The sequence below is a fragment of the Seriola dumerili genome, unplaced genomic scaffold, assembly GCF_002260705.1.
Source record: "Seriola dumerili isolate Sdu_G_001 unplaced genomic scaffold, Sdu_1.0 BDQW01000801.1, whole genome shotgun sequence".
Lineage (NCBI taxonomy): Eukaryota > Metazoa > Chordata > Actinopteri > Carangiformes > Carangidae > Seriola > Seriola dumerili.
The window spans coordinates 237,873-259,084 of record NW_019175056.1 but is presented as its reverse complement, the minus strand read 5'-3'; the positions used below and the strand labels follow the sequence as shown (position 1 = coordinate 259,084).

Genomic DNA, 21,212 nt, shown 5'->3' with positions numbered 1-21,212 from the left:
GTAAGGGATCAGATAATGGAACAATGCGTTGCTTCAAAACAGCGTCGGCCACATCGCATTTAGTTCAGGATGAAGGTTTGACTGTAGATTAAACATCAGACGTTTTATACTAAAACAAAAGAGTGGAGCGACAAGAGAAAACACATGACGACTTGGCTGAGAAGAATCAGTTGTAACAGCTGTTTGCACGAAGTTCATTCTCTCTAAGATTATTTTTTTCAAGGGACACTTCATTATTTATCTCATTTGTTAACTAAACCCATCTATGCTCAGCTTTGTTCCAATTGGACAAAATGCTGATACGCAGAAGCAAATTTCACGTTCAAACAGCATCAACACCACTGAAAAAACAGGCAGATGCTATTTGCACCCAGGGTGGATAGCAAATGTGGCTATTTACACCTGAGTGTTAAAGCTCTCCTGGACAAAAAAAGTATTTTGGTGCCAAAAACTTTCCAAAGTGAAACTGAAACTTAAAGATAAAAGAACAAACTAAAATTTATGGCGCTTATTAAACAGCGCACTGCAACAACATGTGCCGTCGTTTACGCCATTTTTTAACGGTGCAAAGCCATTGAGTGTTTCTTATGGGTATAAATAGCTGAATTGTTACTGCATGACAATTCTCACCCAGATGCAAAAAGACACTACAAAAGAAAAAGAAAAGAAAAAACCCTATGAGTCTATTAACGGCAGCATGTAGTGTAGGTGTAGTGGGAGTAGTGATGTGACTAACCATAGGTTGGAAAACAGCCTGCATGTCACAGGACATCCCAGCACATAAAAAACCAGGAGGCTCAAAGCTGAAACACAAAGCACAGGGAGTTATGAATAAGGCAATTTGCATTTTTCATAATATTGCTGCTCCTATTATTCAGCTGGATATTACACAGTTGAGAGGTTGAGGTGATATTGCTCAGAGTAAAATACTTTATCTAATAGACGTGTTTCTGATGATTAACAGAATGTAAGAGCACTGTTTGCTTGTGTGTTGGTACATCAAGTATGAGTCTTTGCAAGGCCTCACATGCAGAGCAATAACACAAGACTCAAAGGAAACGTGATGATTTTAAAGCTACATAAAAATAAAAAAAGATCAGCAGCTTCAGAGAAAATGCTGATGTGTGATGAATCTCCTGAGAGCGGAGAAGATGAGCGTTAACTGAGGTCAAAAGTCAACTTGATGCTCAGGCACAGAAAACAAAGAGAGGAAAAAGCTGTTGCTCCATATGAAAACACTGCAGTGTGGAACAGAATGGTCTGGTATTTATTTCACAGCCAAATCTTATTATAACGCACTGCATAACGTACCGGGAACCTAAAGAAACACGAGCACTGTGAGATATTTCAAAGCAACATGTGTATCTCACGGCACATGTTGTACGCCAACCCTAGTGCTGCCCCGAGGAGCTGGATAACTCGCCGCCCTTCCAGAGACACAAGAAGAGGCCACGGTCAATACGAACATGGCAGCCAGCCAGAGCAGCAGAGAGGATTCTCAAGATTCAACACACAAACAAAAATGTTAGACATTTGCAACCGTGAGCAATAACTAGGAAGCAGCAACAGTTGGAGAATATAATGGATTAGTAGATCTTATTAATGGTGTCATTCTTTTACAAAGTTAGAAAATTTGAAATCAGAGAACAGTCATGCAGCAGCTACTTTGTCATGTATAGATGATGAGGTATCTTCTGCGCCAAGTTGATGTTTTGGCCTGAAGGTGGCACAAGACGAAAGCCGAGTGTCCAAAATGGAAAAGGGTTCATATGAGTTTTTCTTTCTTTTTTTTTCACATCAACTTTTCTAACTCTGTAAAGAAGGAAAAGAAATACCATGGTTTTCTTTCTCTGGCTATGAGGTGCTCCAGTCAGTGGCTCAATACAAAAATTGACAGCGCGTCTCCTAGCAACGCCGGCTCTCCGATGTCAATCAAACAGTGGCATGGGAAACGGCCCTCAACAAGCCTGAAGCTGAAACTGTTTAAACAAACGTGTCCAAAAACATTTTTAGCCTCTTATGAAAAATAGAAAAGGATGAATAATAGCTGCAATTTCATGTGAGTTTATATTTTACAGTTGAAATTTTTGTTTTACTTAAAAACAATTTAAGTACAGACACAAAGGATCTGTATATGTATGGATGTATACGGTATGTAAATACATGTATAGTTGTAAAACACAAAAAATTGTGGCAAAACAAGTTCAACAATATCAGAAATGTAGCTGCTGAAGACATTTTAAAGCTCCATATTTTCTTCTTCGTCTGTGTTTTATTTGAAGTGTTGATCAATTAGAAGATATATTTGTTGTTTTAAGAAAACAAAAACCATCTCAGTGTAGTTTTACATCTCCTCTCTCAGGCTTCTCTCTGGAGCTCTTGTAACAACAGGTCTGTGAGCCAATCAGAAGAGAGGATGCCCTGAGCCTCTCTTCTGATTGGCTGACTGTTTTATGAGTGATCCAATAAAAATAAAGCAGATTTCAAGTAAAAACACTTCAAAGAAACCAAATCCTGCAAGGTTAGGATGGTGGGTCCAGGTGGGCGGGGCTAGGTGACTGTTTTGTTGTGACATCACAAAGTTCCAGAAGTCCTGACGGCTGGTTTTAAGGCTCAGTTTCTGAATACAGGCTGTGTGCATTTCTCTGTGGACTGAGGCTTTGATACTTTCACAGTATTAATATAGAACCTAGACCTGATCTATACACACTACACATGGACAGAGACCTTTACACTATATGGACCTTTAACTGCAACAGAGAAATGATAGAGACATGAAGCAACTGGAACGTGACTCAGGCAAAAATTTACACAACACTTCAGTGGAAATTGTTATGAAGTAGACGGTTGAAAACATGTAGAGACCATCAGTCCTGTGAGATAACTATAACCACAAAGCATTTTGAGAATTGATATTAGCCTCTTCTGAAACAGGCATGAAGCTCTTTTGATAAAGACCTTTAAAGGCACTTTACGCATGGTTGTTGCATAGCTGGAGACATTTATCATAAATTCCTCAATATTTGCACACACTTGCAAATGAAAAAATACTTTGAAAAACAGTAAAACTCCGACATAATTAACTATCAGTGCATACTGTTATCAGCACCACTGGGCAGTGGAGCATTAGGTTTGGTTTAAGCCAGCTGTTTGAAGTTGCTGGTCCAGCTGTCGGGTGAAGAACTTGGACCAGGCTGTGCTGAAGCTGCCGTCCAGCTCACCACTGTGACCTGGACGTGTATGAAAGGATTCCACCTGGTTGAGTAAGTCTGGTGGTAATTATAAATGTCAGATTGTACTTTTATCAGTTTTTTTCTTTCTTGGCTAATTTCCTCCCTTAATGGTGCCATTCTTCTTTTTCCTAGCTTCAACACAGGTGGTATGAAAAGACGTGAAGAGAAATAGAGCAGCTCACTTGGGATTAAACGCATGTGAGGCAGTGTTTCAAGAAGCCTGCTACAGCCCTATATAAAGTGCTGCAATTGAGGCCATACTGTACAGTATATCCATCGCAGTACACTGAAGCGATGGCGCCGAGACCATGCCTGTACAGTATTACTGACTGTGCCCTGTGCTCTATTATACATTCTCCTACAGTAAATCAATATCCATTCACAGTTCATCGTTCGGTTCAACAGAGCTAAAACACACAATCTACAGTTGAAGCATCAACACTCCAACAATGTGTGCGAGTATTACCTACACAGTATAATCTTGTTGTTGTACTCTTATTGTTTCTGTTTGCATGTGGTGGCGACATCATAATGCAGATCTCTGTAGTGCAGTTTAAGGAACCATTTGAAAGCCATGTGAAAATATGTGGATTGTTTTGAATACAAATAATGGATTTAAAGGAGTTTTAACCGATGCTCATATTGCATTATTTTTTTATGGAGTGCTAGACGGACTACCAGAGAAGACGAATAAAACAAGCTGAGTTAAGTGCAGCATGGATTTCTGATGTCAGACACTAAAATAAATTTCATGCAAATGAGAATATGACAAGGCCTTTACAACTATCTTTATCTGGCTGGTTTCAACAGGACACAACCGTAACACTGGTATACATATGACTCAAGGTTCTGTTTCACAGCTGCAAAGTCCTTCAGACAAATCAAAATGCTGATACACCACTTTACCTCGAACAAGGGTCGAACAAGATATAATTTGACCTCCAGCTAAAATTCAATGGAGGTTTGTATAGGACGCAAACAGACTGCAAATCTGACAGTATGCACTTCTGAATACAACAAGTGCAGGAAGCTCTACTTGCTCAGATCAGGACAGACAGGATGCAAAATGAAACACTGAGTCTTCTCCTGGCATGATTTGGACCAAATTAAACAAAGTGTAGGTGTGATTGCACCTCGGATTTTTTGGAGAGTACCACCCTTTCTACTACAGTCTTTTATCTGCAGATCACGGAGGGGTGTCTTCCTCTCAGACAGTCACTTCCAATACATGCACGGAAGTGACACTAATTGCAAAAACACAGCTTCCACACAATGGCTTTTCACTGAGTCTGGCAAGCCTGGGCTGTTGTGGTTTTTTGTCCCAGTGGTGAATAGATACAGCAGAGCCCATTCTGGCACAAATGCACCTACACGGGGGGAGGTGGGCGGGGGGGGATGGGAAGCCATATTTAGAAATTCAGGGGGCGTGTAGGGAACTATGGGCTGGTGTGAAAAAGCCCAGTGTGTTTCTGGTTCACGTTTCTCTCTCCTGCTGTGTTTGATGTTTAGCTGGGTGAGCCACGGAGGCTTCGGAGTTGTCACGACTGATGTCAATATTGTCGCTTTTTAATGTGTGAATAACCAGCAGGTTTTACACACAGCAGACACTGAATAGTGAGAGGAGGTACGTGTGAACGGTACGGTGGCAGAGACAGGTGAATTTGTCAACATGTGTAGATACAATTCAGCTTTTAAATTTCACGTTTCCTCACCTCAGATTATATTATTCCTATACTAGTTTGCCAATGATGCTGTTGCAGCTACAGTCGTTGGATGTGAAATACACAGTAAATTCACAAGATTCATAAAAACACAACAAAGCTAGACCCAGACTGTCTGATGGACCCGGTGTACTGGGAGAAGTGAAGCCGGTCTGACAGCTGCCCACCGCAGTTGTAAACGCTTACAGGATAATGGCACATTGAAATTCCCGTCATATCCAAAGACTCTTGCGTCAGTTGCTTTAATGATATCACCATAAGATGACCTGACTGAGAGTGAGGGGAAGAGTACCACACGCAGGAAACAACAGACATGTCTGCTGGCGTGGTGCAGTACATTCACTTCTTGTTTTACTTTTGAGATGAAACCGCTCTGAATGTTTATCTGTGACATGCTGAAACAAAGTGTGAGAGTAGTACAAGCAGAGAAGGTCAGTAAACCCGCTCAGTGATGTCAGTTAAAACAATATCTGTCTACAGTTTGCTGACATTAGCTGACGTTAGCCGCTATTAGTCCTGATCCAGGACTTTCCTTCAACGTTACACAATCAGATCTCCCTGAATCTGGATATTTGAGTCACTCAGTGCTCATACATTTTATTTTTATTGTTGGATAACTGACTTAGGGTCAGCACACAGGACACAGAAATGACAACCGGCAGGTGTAATGAAAATAAAATCAAATTACTAAGACTACAAAACATTTTTCCCATTAAAGTCAATACAAATCATATAAAATCAAAGGTGTTATAGGATGGGTTTTTTTTTGGAGTGCTGCTCAGCTGCAGAGAACTCAGTGCTGCCACTGGTGGCTGGAAGCTGTACTACAACAATAATACTCATTTTGTCTTCTTTGCATACTCTGGCCACCGGTGGCAGCACTGAGCGCACTGCTGCAGTGCAGCGCTCCAGTTGAGCATTAGGAAGAAATCCTGCACCATCTTTTATTTTAATGGAACAAAACTTTCCTTATCTTCATATTGTGTGTTTTTATTAGTTTGCTTGACGTCTGATGACATTTTTTTTTTATGACTGCCTTCCATCTGGTGTGTTCAGATTTTCATCATTCTTCCCATCACAAATTTCATGAGCTGCAAAATTACAAAAATGTCCATAAAAAACCCAACAGCATGACCGTACTGAACAGAGTAATGGTGTGTTTTAAAGCTGATTAATTTGTAAAAAACAGATTTTTGTATTTTTAGAAATAAATATCCAATTCTGCCATTTATGACAGTGAATAATAAATACGGTGACAAACAGGTGCAGCGGGAAACCAAATAAGCTTTGTCATGATGGAAGAAATTATTTTGATTTTTTATATCTAGTACTAATTAATTTGAGGTTGAAAGTCAACAACAGGCAGCACCTGTTATCTTTCAGGAGTACCTACAAATAAAATCTGTATAATCATAAAAAAAAAATAAATCTGTCTCAGTGACATGACGGGGAGATACAAGAGAGTGAGTGGGTATAATGTACAATATACAGTATGTGTGCATTCAGCCGTTTGGTAAGAAAGCACGTGTTGGCTACATGTGAGTTCAGAATTGAGGACTAGAAGGTGATATGTTCAGACAAGTGGTCCAGCACGAAGGCTCGAGAACAGCATCGCTGGTTTCTAACTGACCCTGCTGTAGCCTGGGAGATTCTTCACTCAGTCAGGCAGAAAGAGGAGAGATGAAGAAACCACATCAAGTCACGGGGGAGCTGATGGGAAAGTGATACACAGCGAGTGACCTGGAGAACAATGCATCTCTGCTCGGCCTGTAGGCTGCTGGCAGGCTGAGAGAGAGAGAGAGAGAGAGAGAGAGAGAGGAAGAGAGAGAGAGAGAGGAGATAGCAGAGAGACGCAGACTGACTCACGGAGCTGAGTCTCATAAGAGGAGCTGTGAGCGTGGTGATCTAAGCTGGCGTCCATATGTGGGAGGACAAGCTCTGCTTTCACGTCCACTCCATCCTCTTTTAAAATGACAAGAAGTGGTTGTATTAAATTCCTAAGTGGTGTTACACGAGCAGATGTTTCCATGTGATAATTGAAGCAGTTCAACCAGCAGTGGGTTCATCGGAGCTTTAATGTGTGTTACTGTAAACATGTCTGGCTTTAGTTTTGTCATGTAGTAGAACAATGTCCTTGAACTCAAATTTTTAATACCTAGACTGCATCATCAAAATACCACAAAACCCACGAGAAAACCCACGAAGGATTGCCACTGAACAACTGTGTAATGTCGTATCTTTATTTTACTCTTTTTATCTATTTTCATTTAGAAGATGTTAACGGACCTTTCAACCTCCTATTGTGGTCTTCATCAACAGATGGATTTTCCTTTTTTTTTTTGTGTGTGTGTTCGTCTAAATATTTCATTTCCAAAGTCAAGAATAAACGTTTATGCTCAATATCACACAGCTGCAGGACGTGGAGTGCATGTTGTATTTGCCACTGTGCATATGTTTGCCTGGATTTCAGGCCCCTTTGCATTATACCGAGGCAGCTACTCTCATCTGTTATTTGGCAGACTGTTCACAGGCTCTGACACGATGTGAATGTAAAAATCTTACCTGACAGAGATAAAATCCTTCAGCTGAGCGGAGATCCCCAGAAACTTGCAGTGGTTCGTGGTGTAGCTGATGTTAGTCAGGACGATTTTCTTCTTATACACTTTCCCCACGTCAAAGTCCTAAAAACAGACGATTCAAAATGTTCAAAATCATTCTGTTGCTTTTAAAATCCATCAACAAAAATCGAAAAATCAGAACTCTACTGTTAATTAAATTTACATAGCTTTAAATGGGAAACATGCACATTACAGAATTCCTGTGATAAAGTCAGAAGTGATGTTTTGTGGTGGTGTGGCACCTTGAAGAGGACGACCTCTGGTTTACTGATGAATGGAGACGCTCTCGACTCTTTTCCATGAACTTTTTTAGCGGGCGTGATGAGCTTCCCGCTGACCACTGCAGGTTCTTCCGGTTTCACTTTTGTCTGCGCCAATGAAGTCTCGTCATTCGGGAGCTTCTGGCGTCACACAGAGAAGCAACGGCAGCAATCAGTTTATAATGAAACTGTAGAATTTTAACATCCAGAACATAAACTCAAAATCAACAGCCATAAAAAAAAATGCCTCTTTATATCGAACACCGCAGTGAAGATGCTCATTAAAAGTATTTTGATAGCGCAGCGGGGAACTTTTTTCTCCTTGGGGCTCTTTGTGTGAATAAAGTGTAAATTGTGTCTCTGTCTGACTGAAAGCAAAACAATAAATGCAACTTATGTAATTAAGTGTAAAAAGATGAAAAATAATTTCATATAATAAACTGAAGAAGTAAAAGAGAATGTGAACTGTGTTCAGAGGTTATAAAAATGTTATATTTTTCTACATGTCAGACTGTTTTTAAAGGCCCGGTTTTACTTTTACGGTTTTGTCATTTTAGCTCTGTTTTTTTCTGTATTTTAAAACATTTGAAGTGAATGAATCATCTTATTAGCTTTGTTACATTGCTGTGCTCATCTATTGCAGTAGTCATTAGTGCGTTGAGAAGAAGCCTTTCATGAGAGCATCAGTCTGATCTGTATGGTCAGAGGAGAGATCACTTCTACTCGACTTGTCACACCGGCTCGGAGCTCTGAGCTGTATCGCCGCGCTCGCTCTGAGGCCTCAAAGCCACCAGCACAATGAGAAGAGATGCCTGTCGTCCCACATTTCAAGTGTGAAGGCGGCTGGATGAGACAGAAAGCCAACTCACCTCCATGACAGTGAGCCACAGACACTCATGGAGCAGCCTTTGAGCAAGGCAACATAACCCTAGATTCAAGAAAAAGTCAGAACCGGTGGAGTCACTGTGGTCCAACTCTGATGTCATCGATATGATGGAGTTTGATTGATTATGTGTTTACTATTCTGTATTAGAAAGTTAGTGCTAGTTGTCTACAGGCGCTCAGTGTGTTGTACGCTAATGTGTTAGCATGACTCAGGACACAGATATCAGTGTGACACTTCTATTGTAACAAATAACCAGATTCTGATAAAACATTTTGATGAACACTCATTTGAGTAATCACTAATAGTACTGCAACTAACAATTATTTTCATTATTGACAGTTTCTTGATTCTTTTTCAACTAATCAATGAATTGTTTACTGGATAAAATGTCAGGAAAATGTGCAACTGTGCCTTGAGACTTGATTGATTTGGCGCTATATAACTAAAAGTTGACTTGTCCGATCAACAGTCCAAAAGAGTTGGAAAACAGCGAAGCTCCCATCTATAAACAGAACAAACCCGTGGATCGCTCAGGTCACCCTGACTCCCTCAGCGCCTGATCGTCGGCCTGGCGAGGTTTTAGACAGACCTGTGCTACCTCCACCTGCAAGCAATGAGCTTCACCATGAGCAGGTGGGAGCTCCATGATACAACCCCTCCAGATCCCACACCCCCTACATGCACGATCCCCCACCAAGTAGTAAAAGTCTCCAGTGGGGGAACGATAACACGATCCCTCACCTGCTTCCCATCTGCAATCTCTGACAGTTGTGTTTATTGGAACACACTAACAAGCTGGAGGTGCAGCTCCCGGGAACTGAAACTGTGTTTTATCCACGTCCCCAGCCATGAGACCTCACCCCCCCAGTTTTCAACCAACGTGATTAAATCAGTGAACAGTTGGATCAGCTTTGTTGTTTACATCAAAAACTGCTACACAGCTAATTCAAATCAAGCAAAGAACGGCTTTCAGTTGTGTTATTTATAAATCAAGCTTTAGGTGGGAAATTCATCTGCTCAAGAAGATGCAATAAGAACATCCATAGAAAAACGATATGCCTGCTCTGAATGAGACATGATTTATGACTGTTTAATTTTAGCAGCTTGCAGGGATTTGCTTGTGGCTGGCGGTGGCTGTTATTGTAGTGCACCTTGTAGTTCTGGTCCCATAGCCCTGAGAACTCAGGCTCAGCCAGGCTGTCAGCCAGGCTCTGGTGGTCCACTTCCTGCTGCGTGGTTTCCTCGAGGTCCACACCGTCAGAGGAAGCGGACGATGAGCTGCTTACGTCACTGAACTCTCGTAACTGGCGGAGAAATGCACAAACACATCGGGTCATAATCGTTCAGGATCTCTTCATACTGTCACTTCACACATGGCATCTCAGATGTTAATAAACAGCTCACGATTGTGGCTCTCTCCTCTCTGGATGGCGGGGGGCTGGGATCCAGGTAGTACAGGAGCTTCTCTCTCGCCCTCCCCAGAGACGGGAACTTGTCAGTGGTTGAGAGTTTAGGCAGCTTTGCCTGGTGCCTCTTTCTGCTCTTCACCAGCTGTTCCTCCTGAAGGATTTTTGCCACTATCGCCACCTTGTTTGACTTCTGCCTCTCTTCGAATTCCCTGAGAAGGGCAAATCAACAGCACTGCATTATGCCGAAATGGGGTCATATATTCCTCAGCGCACAGCGAGAGAAAACACCCACACACTGCTGCATGGAGTGGGAGTGGAGGACATGCATGTGGGAGAGAAAGAGGAGAGGAAAGGAAAGGAGGGAAGAGGAGAGGAGAGGACGCACTCTTGTTTTCGTTTTATCTTCTCTAGATGTTTCTGTTGGTGCATGTGCTTGATGCTGTTGATGCCTTGGGCCTGCAGGGACTCTCTCAGCTGTCTCTGGTGCTGTTCTTTCTTCTGGGCATTTGCTCTGGCTCTGCTTAGTTGGACTTGTAAACTCTCCTGAAGGAACAACGGCAGATTAATGACACTACATTTGACCTCATGCAGCCTTATGCATTAAATTGATCATCGGAATTATGAGAAATTGATGTAACAATATATTTTTTTTCCCTAAAACATGAAATGTACCTGTTGAATGTTGAGTTTTTAAATACAGGAATAAGCATGACGATGATTACACTGCAAGATCATAATGACGGGCACATAGTACTGTTGACAACAGCATACACAGTCCAGAGGTGAATTTACCTCATTCAAACATCAATAAATGTGATGTCTCTGCTTCATGTCATAGCGAGGAGGAGAATTTGAAGTGGTTGGAATCAGTAAATCCAGATCCTGATGGCATGTTTTGTAAAAATGTACAGCAAGCAAACACTGTAAATGTAAGTTTATATGATGTTTAATGAAGTTTATTAAATGTTTCACCATGGTTTAAATGCAAAATTGCAATTTCTGTGAAATAAAGTAATTTGCGATGTAAGGCTCACACAACCACAGACATTACTGCAACTTTAATTAGTCATGCTACTACTTCCAATTTTCCACTTTCTACGTCTGCCAAATATAAACTCTTATATTATATAAGAGTTATATAATTATAAATTTATTCACTTATTTTGTTGTAATTACATTGTAAATTGTATTATATTCTATTTCATCTGTTCTTTTATTATTATTATTTTTTTGTTTGCTAATGTTATTCTAGTTTTTTTAATCTAAGTTATTGTATCTCATTGTTGATTCGTCCTTTTCTTTTTAGCTCATCAGTCGCCTGTGAAGCACTTTGAACTGCACTAACCTGTACGAGAAGTGCTATACAAATAAAGTTTGTTTGATTGATTGATTGATTGATTGATTAGAAACAATGGTATTCATATGGTATAAACTACAGAGCCTGGCGGGTGTCAGGGGGAAATTTGGGTTCACTCACTCACTCACTCACTCACTCACTCACTCACTCACTCACTCACTCACTCACTCTATGTAGTCTAATGTTAATGCAGTGGAAATATGAACAATTTCATCTAAATGAAATCTTCAGTTTAGATGATCTAAATTGTGTCAGTTCCGTGATGTGAAAGAGTTTGAGAACCACTGAATAAGAACACACACATACAGTAATATCTTATGACAGTATCTGTACTGACAGTATGTCACCACTCATAATGCATATTACTGATTCTGTCCAGCTGAGATTAAAAAGATTTTTTCATAACTTCTAAGGCAGTAAATTAACTATACTGTTCTGTTTGAAATGCACTGTGTCACATTTCCACCAGATTTAACGACAACAATTACATTCACTTCTATACATGAATTTAAATATACATTTATATGTGCCTCATGCACTCATAATGTGCTTACATTGCCTTTATGATGTCTGAGCACAAATTGTATCATGACGTCTTTAAAGCTTTTTGAGTATATGATGCATTACTGATTATGGTTTATATATAAAAGGCTATTCATGTATGCACTTAGAAATGGTCTTATATTGTACTATTCATATAGCAGCTATAGATAATGTTCATAATATACAGAGCTAAAACAACAACAACATCATTCTGCAGCATCAGTATGCATGGCTGCTGTTTCTTACTTGTGCGGCTGCTATGTTAGATTTCAGTGACTCAACAGCTTGCCTCCTCTTTTCCAGTAACTCCCTGTTCTGTTGCTCCTTCTCAGCCTGTCGCTGATGCATCCTGAATGAAACGGGGACAACCACAAACACTGTGAATGGTCCAATACAGTGTGAGAGAAAAACACATGTGCTGTTACTGTTTGGAATCAAAGGAGCTGAATAAGACTGAGATTAATTATAATAACTCAGAGAGATGCTTCGCCCTCTATGAGCAGAAACCTCAGCAAGAAAATATTCTCTTGTCACGCTGGTAAAGTATAAGTTTAGGTTTCAGATTGTAAGTGCTGATGAGGAACTTGGGAGAAAGAGAGGTGAAGAAACACGGTCTCCGGAGCTCCCTGAATTCTGTTGACAGTGGATAATACTCACTTATGACTGACCAGAGGGTGAGACAAATTTATGGCTCTGAAACAGATTTCTTATCACTGTTCTATATTAATACATAAAGGCATTTATAAAAAAATCTGTACCTGTCATTCTATTTAAATGAACAGACAGATCTGAGAATAACAACATAGATTTTTGCATAAACTGACAACATTTTTGGGCAAACAAAATTCATGCATACCAGAAGTTATCAGAAAGTGAAGGAGCTGAACAAAACAAAAGAATATAACACACAAAAAGACAGAAATGAACAATCTTGGAAGTTAAAATATGCAGATATGTCATCCTGCGGTTGGCTGGTGGTTTTGGCTGTTACTAGATAATGGCTTCTTTCACTTCTTGGAGCACACAAAAAAAATCTTAATCAAAAATAGTGTCCTATTATATAAATAGACAACTGCTCGTTGGAAAGTTGTCATGATTTAAGTGGGATACTTCACTCGGTGCATTGGTTGTTGAAAATGACATGTGCTACAAGGGGGCAGATTAACACAAAGTTGACTTTTAAAATAAACAACAGTGCCTATGTGTAAGGTATGTACAGTGTTTGTATGGTTTCTATACAGTTAGTGATTTTTGGGAAGCATCATGACTAACTGCGACTGTGCATCAATTCAAGCTCTTTCAAGTATTTTGTCAGCTCCGCTTAAAACATTTTGCCAATATGAGCGAATTATCAATAGCATGTGTCAACTTCCCAACAAGTCCTCTGAGACTCTTCATATTCTTGTCCTACTCCGAGCCCTGTTTATTGGCTTAAAAGCTGATTACCTTTTAATGGTCTCTTTCAAGTACTTGGCAGCTATCTTGCGGTTCGCCTGGTGCTCGCCAGTTCTCTTCTGACAGTCACTCTCCTCTTTCTTCATCACAGCTGCCTGTTTGCTACCAGAACACAAATCACAGACACTTATACACGTATTACTCTTTACATGGCCGTTCATTCAGTTCATATGGGTGATTCTCCACACAGACTATAGAGACTTTTCATAAAAAGAATCATTAAAAAGGACTAGAGAATAATTTCACAGGATAAAAAAAATACTTTCATGGAGAACTGATAGCTTGAACATAGATTATATTTTATTTTTCCCACTTGCATGCACAAATGAATAACTAATAATCATTCAGTCTCTGCATTATGAGTGGTATTTCACATAAATTAGATGTGTGCTTAGTTCAATTCTCAGTTTTCTATGTATCAAAGAGCAGCAGAAAAACAAAAATGAAGAAGATGGTCGTTGTCCCTACTCTCTGAGACGCTGCATCTTGAGCTGTAGGTTCTGGCCGGCTTGCCTCTCCTGCCGCAGCCTCGTGTCTGCCTTCTGGGCCTTAATGACCTTGAAGACCCGCTCCTCCTCCTGCACCTCCTGCCGGAGTGAGGAGTACCTGCCAAGCTCCACCTCCACCTCACTCAGCTCCAGTCTGAGGAGCAAGGACATAGATGAGATGGATGTAGACAGAACAAGGAGCTAATGATGCTGACTGATGGTGTACATGATGCACTTGAACAGTCACTCAGAAGAAGTAAGGAGCTACGACTCTATACGGTTTTGAAGCCCAATAATTATTTAATTTTTTTTAAAATTACGATTAATAAAAACAGATCAGTCGACCGTATCAGTTGGTCAAAGAGGCAAATATTTGATCCCTGGATGATGTTGAAAAAGCCTATGAAACATTTGAAGCCATACAGTAATTTCCCTTTAAGAGGTAGTTCCTTAAAGCAGGATGAGAGAAGAATGCCTGTCAGAAAAAGACTTCACAATCAAACCATGTTCCTCACTCCAGCTGCTTCAGCTCGGTGTTGATGTGGCCTTCCAGCTCCTCTTCACTCTGCAGCTTTTGACACAGATGCTTATGCTGCGCTCGTAGACGAAACACTGCCACGCTGCAGAATAAAATAAACAAAGAGTGTGAGGCAGAAACTTCTCATATATGAATGTAAAGTAGAGACCAGTCAGTTTTGAACTCACCTGTTGTCCACTGCTTTCTGTCGCTCTATCTCTTTCTCCAAGTGATCCCTCTGCTGCACCAAACTTGGAATATTCTGACGACAGAGTTTCAGTTCGTCTCTGAAAAAGAAAAGAAAAAACAACAAATCAGCGCTGACATAGAGAAAAGCTCCAGATCAAAGTCAGTCAGAAGAAATAGTTTCAAGGCTGTTAAAGTGCAACGTGTTCTGAGGCTACAGGCTAATGGATTTCCTCGTGGCCACTGCAACAAAAGGATGGTAATTCTGTCAGCTAAGGCAATCTAATGAAGATACTGAAAAGCTGAGAGTGGACACAAACACACCTCGACAGCTTTGAATTGCCCAGTGTTCTGTTTTCAGTCTAATGGTGTGCAACACAACAATCTGTGACTGGGGGGAAGGGGGGCAGTCATAAAGAGAAAATCATAGCACATGCTACAATAAAAACTGCAGATTGGTTAAAAGCCAGGTGTGCTTAGGTTCCATTAAACTCATGTTTGATCAGAGCGCAGCACAGCTCCACACTGACCTTTGATGCCTTGTGCTAAAAGGAAACTGACAGCCGTTTTTGCTGGGTGCTGCATCACAGTTCATCGGCTGCTTAATGGCTCGCAGTGCAGACAAATAAAAAGAGGGAAGAAAAGTGGGGAGAGAGGACATTATGGGAAATGTTCTCTCTTCGGCTGAAATGATTTCCTGCAAATTGCTGAATCAATTGGTACAGAAATGATTGGTTCTGTATGAGCAGGGCAAGAGGGGAAAGACCTGGGAAAGTGGAATAACACTGAAAGAAAGATACTAACAGAAACTGGAAAGATTGTCAGAAAATTGTGTTGTTTTTTTTTTCTTGGCAATGCAACAACCTGTGAAATAAAAGACACCTGTGTTTTTTTTTTATATTCCTACTACAAAATAAATGCTAAGTTTACCATTACGTGCACAGACTTCAGTCAAGTCTATCTAGGTTAAGGAGCTACTGTGGCTCTAGAAGTGCGTTGTTTGCCAGGTCCAGACCTGGCTTTCAGCACGTCATGCTCCTTCTGTCGGTGAAAGCAGTCCAGCTGGTCCAGGTTTCGTCTCAGCTTGAACATCCGTGCTGTCGCGGCATAACTCCTCTTCTTACCATAATCGCCCACAACCACAAGGTCACCATCACCGTTGTCCTCTCTTGGGACAGATGCACAATGATATTTACGAGAGGTTGCATATTTAATGCAAAGTCTGACTATGCATTTTGTACATACACAAAATTATACCACAATTATGCCAGGAGATGTTTACTGGGGTTTTTTACAAACATAAAAAGTACTAAATTGAGCTTTACAATTTTACTAAGAATCACAATGAGTCAGAATGACTATGTTCTGCAGTAGATGCTGAGAAGGCGATAACAGAATAAGTACATTAACATTCATATTTTTGTGATTCAAAGAAAAGTTAAAATACCTACTCAGACAATTCTTCTAGCCACTCCAAATCAGGAGGAAGAGCAGGTTCCTGGTCTGAACCTTCATCTGAAATATAAAGCTATATATTATATTACCCCAGTCTCGTCAAACTTAGGTAAAAGAAAGAAGCAGTTATGTGTATATGCGTGCACATGTATTTCATTAATAGTGAATTACAGAGAAGGTATCTCAGTGACTACAAGCATCAAACAGGAGCTGTCACTCACCCAGGTGGCCACAGCTGTCTGACGCCACATCAGATGGACTTTCCCTGTCTTCTCCGTCCATTTCACCTTATTATGAATGAAGCAGAACCAGACAAACCTAACGAGAATAACGAAAAGTGGGCTGAATGGATTACCAAACATCTTCAGTGATTTGGAAATAATACGTGGCATTGCTCGTTGAATAGCTGGACGCCACTTTAACGCGACAGATATGTAATTCATCAGAAGTCGCTTTCCTCTTGGTTCATGACGCTTATCACAAACTGCGGCACCCGTCTCGTTTAAAAAGTAAAATTTCCATCTTAAAAATGTTTCTTGGGAAATTTAATATTTGCCGATTCCAAGTTATCTCTCTTAGTGAATTGGATAAGACATTAAGTCATAAATTGGGGTGTATACGTAAGTAAGTGTCAGTCAGACAACGTTCAATAAGCAGATTTCTAAAGGGAATTTGGCGTGCCGTTGAAGTTAGCTACTCAACGCGCGCTAGCTAAACTTGGAGAGCTAAACAACTAATGCTAAGTTAACGTTGTATCATATTTCAAATTAAAAACGTTTTCAGTTACGAACGCTGTTACCTCGCGTAGAGAGCCTTTCCTTCTCTTGGCAAAAATATCTTCTCAGAACTACTTTTTTTCTCACGGCAAATTTAATCCGCCATGTTTGTTAGTGTTTCCAAGGAGACGGGACGCAAGGGGCGTGGCCCTGACGTCCCTTCAGTCGCCGCCTAGCCAAGAAACAGGTTTGGATGCTGCTGCACAGATTCTTGATTAATAACAAAATAAAACAGGTTTCCTTTAAATTATTATGACTCACTGCTTTTATTACGTCCAGAGTTTGTAATAATTTTTCCCAAAGTACTGAAGGTGACAATAAGTTTTTTTAAGTTTTAGTTTTTTAGTTTTTTATGCAAAATTTCACATCCATAAGAGTAAATTTTCAAATAATAACTCAACCATTCTTTCCTGCGTTGGTTATAGAAATCTATTGAAATGTTTGCTTGCATTATAATATTTCCATTTAACATTATAACTTAAATTTACCCCCTGGCAATTTATTTTTTATACTTTTTTCATTTTTATTTTTTATTTTCAATTTCCCTTTGGTTGTTAAACTGTATATTTATTTATACACCTGCTAATTCTGATGAACTATTTACCAATTTACTATGTTTATGCTTGTTCATATGTATAATGTTCCTATACATTTTCAAAAAAAAACAAACATTCAGCTGAAAGCAGCAGCTGGTGGCAAAACAGGAAACCTAATTGTAATGACAAAGTAATCTGACACGATATGGTCCATAGGTTCTGCCGAAATTACCCAGTAAGAGGTTAAAAGAGAGAAGAAACCAGTAAAATCACTCTGTGTTAAAGAGGGAATCACTGGTGTATAGCCTTATGTGCTGTTGTAGCATACTAATAAGTGTAGCGCTGATTAAAAGGCTTCAATAAAATCTAATATCGAAAAACATAGACGTTTAGTTTTCTTCTTTTACACAATAACAGTGTGACTGTTCCAACTGTTGTTTCCTTTTTGCACGATGCTTCTATAATTTCCTTCACTATCACTGGTTTGTTTCTTTGGACTGATATCAGTCAAGCCACACGCAGCAGAAAATACCTCAGCTGGTTCAGAAAGCATGATAGCCTGAATCTGTGTGTTATGCAGATTCTTTTGTCGAGCATGGAAGAGTGTGCAGCCCTATCTGATTTACACTGGGAAAAGACAATTTTCTAGTTGGTCAGTATTGCACTGGCACAATGGATTTGAAAAGCTGCTCTCTTTTCTTTGACATAATAAATCTTTCTTTCAATTTATTATAATGTTGAAGAGGAATTCAGAGGAGGGTGGAGAGAAGGGTGCGTTCTGCTGTACAACACAGTGAAATCTTGTGATACAGGAATATATCCTGTCACCATGGGAGACTGAATAAATAAACAGAGTGAGCATGCATGTGTGCGCGCGCAAGTGTGTGTGTGTGAATGTGTGTGATGTAGAATAGCAGGCAGGTTTTGTTGCAGAGATAAAGGCAGAGCAAAGTAACTGTGAGGGGAAACAGAGAATCCAGCTGATATGAAGAAAAGATCAACAGGAGGCAAACAGAGAGAAACAGAGAGAGACAGAGAGAGAGAGAGAATACACGAAGATGAGACGAATAAACAGAATAAGAAATATAGTTTGTGTTTGAGTGACTCAGTCCCGTACAGTGCATTGCAGCATGTGGCCTACTGTAGCCTGGCATCTTCATATCAAAAGAACTTACAGTGTAAATCCAAGTGGAGGGTCCAGTGGGAGGGAGAGACAGTGGTTTGACTCTGCTCCCCAGGGTGAGGCACCAGAAACCAGGGCATGTGCACTGCTGCAACTCTGCACTGAACTACTCTCCGCACAGCACATAAAAGAGGTTACTTATAATGAGGAGGAAAAACATAAATAGATAAAAATCATACAGATTTTGGCAGAATGGAGGATATATTTCCTGTTATAACTTATATATCCTATATTTATCCAATCAGACTGAGTGGAGATTAAAACGCTTACTGAGATAATACCTCCGGGACCCGCATAATACTTATATAATATAAAAAAATCCCTTAGAAAATCCCATAGAATAAATTCCTCTGATATAGTGAGATGTGTTTCTACCTATGTTTTGCTGTTTTGTTTCTGCCTGATAATCTTTTTTGTCCGAGCTCCTAATGTCTGGAGAACGTATTGAACGTTCATGGACCGAACCATAATTCAATTACAATCGTAAACATTTTGTCGAAACTGGGTCACAGTTAGTCAGCTGACAGGTCGGACTCATCCGATCCCAAACTGCAGGTGCATCACTCGGGTTTGATATGTAAAGACAGAATAATCAATTGAAATCATAATATGCCAAATGCAGATAAACAGAAGCAGCATTAGCAGATTTAACATTATGCAGATGTACATTATGTGCGGGGGCAGCAGACTGGCATTTAGTTTCTTGCATACGATTTCCTCGACAACTTTTTCACTCAGTTAGTTTTCCTATATTCTGTATGGTAACTTCGTTCAGCGGCTTTTGGGTTTGAGTCTTGATGAAACATTTAACAGAAGTTTGAAAGATGTCATTTAAATCATTTAAGTTGCATCATGGGAACTGTAGCATTCAGTATTTGCGGCGCTTCAGCGATTGATCGATGACACTGACGATTCTTTCTCAAGTCTTTGTCACCAGTTTTATAAAAGCGTAATTCTTAATGGAAAACCACTTTATCCGTTTACTGCGCATATAATATAATATTCAAAATTTAGCATCTGTTAATTCTTATTATACTGTAAGTGGTTTTTAAATACTCCTACAATACATGGATTTATAGTGTGTAGCGCTAAATACAGATTTCATATGGTTTACGTTCCATTGGTATCTCCACTGTGGTTCCTGTGTGCGTTGCTCAATGATGACAACACTCAGTAGCTGCTTTGCTTAATGGGATTATTTTTCATCTGGTATCACTGTGTATTTTTGTGCATTTTACTGCCGTTATTTGATGGTTGAAAGTGGAGAAATGACAGGAAAGAGAGCTGTTAACTGACACGTCTCTGATTGGACACAATGTTCTGCTCCTTCACCTCTTACAGGCCACCAGTGCACCTCCATCGTACTCCTGAATGAGACTTTTGTGTCAGGTGTGGTCTTATTATACTTTATCATATTTGATCTCATCTCATCTGGATTCCTGTAGGAGACTGAATCTTTTAAAACGAGGATCTTTGGTCTCTGATATGAAAGTGTTTGATAACCTCTGTACCACAGCAATGGGCCCCTGATGTTGGAAACAGCCTGATCTACATGTGCATTATAACTGAATTATAATATATATTAGTCTGGAGAGGAGATGTGGAGCTACCAGTGGAACCTCCGTTCAGAGCACTTCCTCATTTTCCCACATTATTCTGCTGAGCAGAAGCCCCGGGGCGGTCAGCTGATCCAGAGTCCCATGAGGAGTGGTTTAATTTTACCAGAGCTCACCACCCATTATCCCGATTAGTGGACACCTAGTAGAGTATGTACTTGGTCTAACATGAGTTTAATACACACTAAAAAATGCTGGTTTATTCTAATAACCCAACTGCTGGGTTCTAATGTTAAATATAGTGACCCTGCACGATGGGTTGAAGATGCACCCTGAAATCGCAGGCTGCATCACTCTTCACAGTCCGCCATTTTTATGCAGTTTAGGCTTCCAGAAGACAAACAATGAGAAACATAGATTTTAAATTAATTTTATACATTTTTATTATACTTATATATATACTTATACATGGCTAACTTCATTAGCTGGGACATGATGGTGCTTGTTTCATTGTTTCATCATTTTATAACAATTTTAATTGAGTTTTAACAGCAACAGCAGAAGTTTATGGATGTCTAAATAAGTCCCAGAATTTGGGTTGTTCTTTGGAAGCTTTAATTCAACAAAAATTAATGAATTTTTACCAACATGCCGCGGGTCAAACCTTTGACCCGACCCTGCTGGGTTAAAACACCCCATGGCTGAGTCGACCGCTTTTTAACCCAAACTGGGTGACTTTTAACCCAGCAGTGTATGTAATGACAGTTCTACCTGCTACTCTTTATTATCCCCTGAACCAACTCAAGGACTTCTGGGTTCTTCTGGGTTCTTCTGGGTTCTTCTGGGTTCCCCTAACACCCACTGTGAGCTGCAGTGGGTCCCTCGGTGGATCTCTCTGCTGTTTCCACCAGAGAGATCCACAAACTTTATCTGAGACACTAATTGTCTAATGGAGATTATTCGGATGTCTCAAACATTACATAATATGATGAAGTCTTATGTTCGTGACAGGCCTTCCTGCCCCCCCCCCCCG

The 21,212-nt window shown here is 40.1% G+C and overlaps 1 protein-coding gene and 1 long non-coding RNA gene across 2 annotated transcripts in view; both read right to left on the bottom strand.

Annotated features, from left to right (window-relative positions):
* Nucleotides 1–15,765, bottom strand: part of cfap74 (cilia and flagella associated protein 74) — a 46,844-nt gene extending 31,079 nt beyond the window's left edge. Inside the window, exons 1-12 of the mRNA XM_022765976.1 lie at nt 15,689–15,765; nt 14,676–14,774; nt 14,486–14,590; nt 13,951–14,124; nt 13,474–13,584; nt 12,274–12,376; nt 10,513–10,670; nt 10,123–10,336; nt 9,870–10,022; nt 7,815–7,973; nt 7,517–7,635; nt 737–803 (exon numbers count right to left, since the gene is read on the bottom strand). Of these exons, the coding sequence (XP_022621697.1) occupies nt 737–803; nt 7,517–7,635; nt 7,815–7,973; nt 9,870–10,022; nt 10,123–10,336; nt 10,513–10,670; nt 12,274–12,376; nt 13,474–13,584; nt 13,951–14,124; nt 14,486–14,590; nt 14,676–14,774; nt 15,689–15,765 (1,539 nt within the window). The remainder of the gene's footprint in view (nt 1–736; nt 804–7,516; nt 7,636–7,814; nt 7,974–9,869; nt 10,023–10,122; nt 10,337–10,512; nt 10,671–12,273; nt 12,377–13,473; nt 13,585–13,950; nt 14,125–14,485; nt 14,591–14,675; nt 14,775–15,688) is intronic.
* An 18-nt stretch (nt 15,766–15,783) lies between these two features.
* LOC111237033 lies at nt 15,784–17,000 on the bottom strand. The gene is made up of 4 exons (XR_002665749.1): nt 16,928–17,000; nt 16,350–16,446; nt 16,125–16,188; nt 15,784–15,841 (listed from the first exon to the last, which is right to left on the bottom strand). It is a non-coding gene; the product is annotated as an uncharacterized LOC111237033 (long non-coding RNA).
* Nucleotides 17,001–21,212: the final 4,212 nt, after the last annotated feature.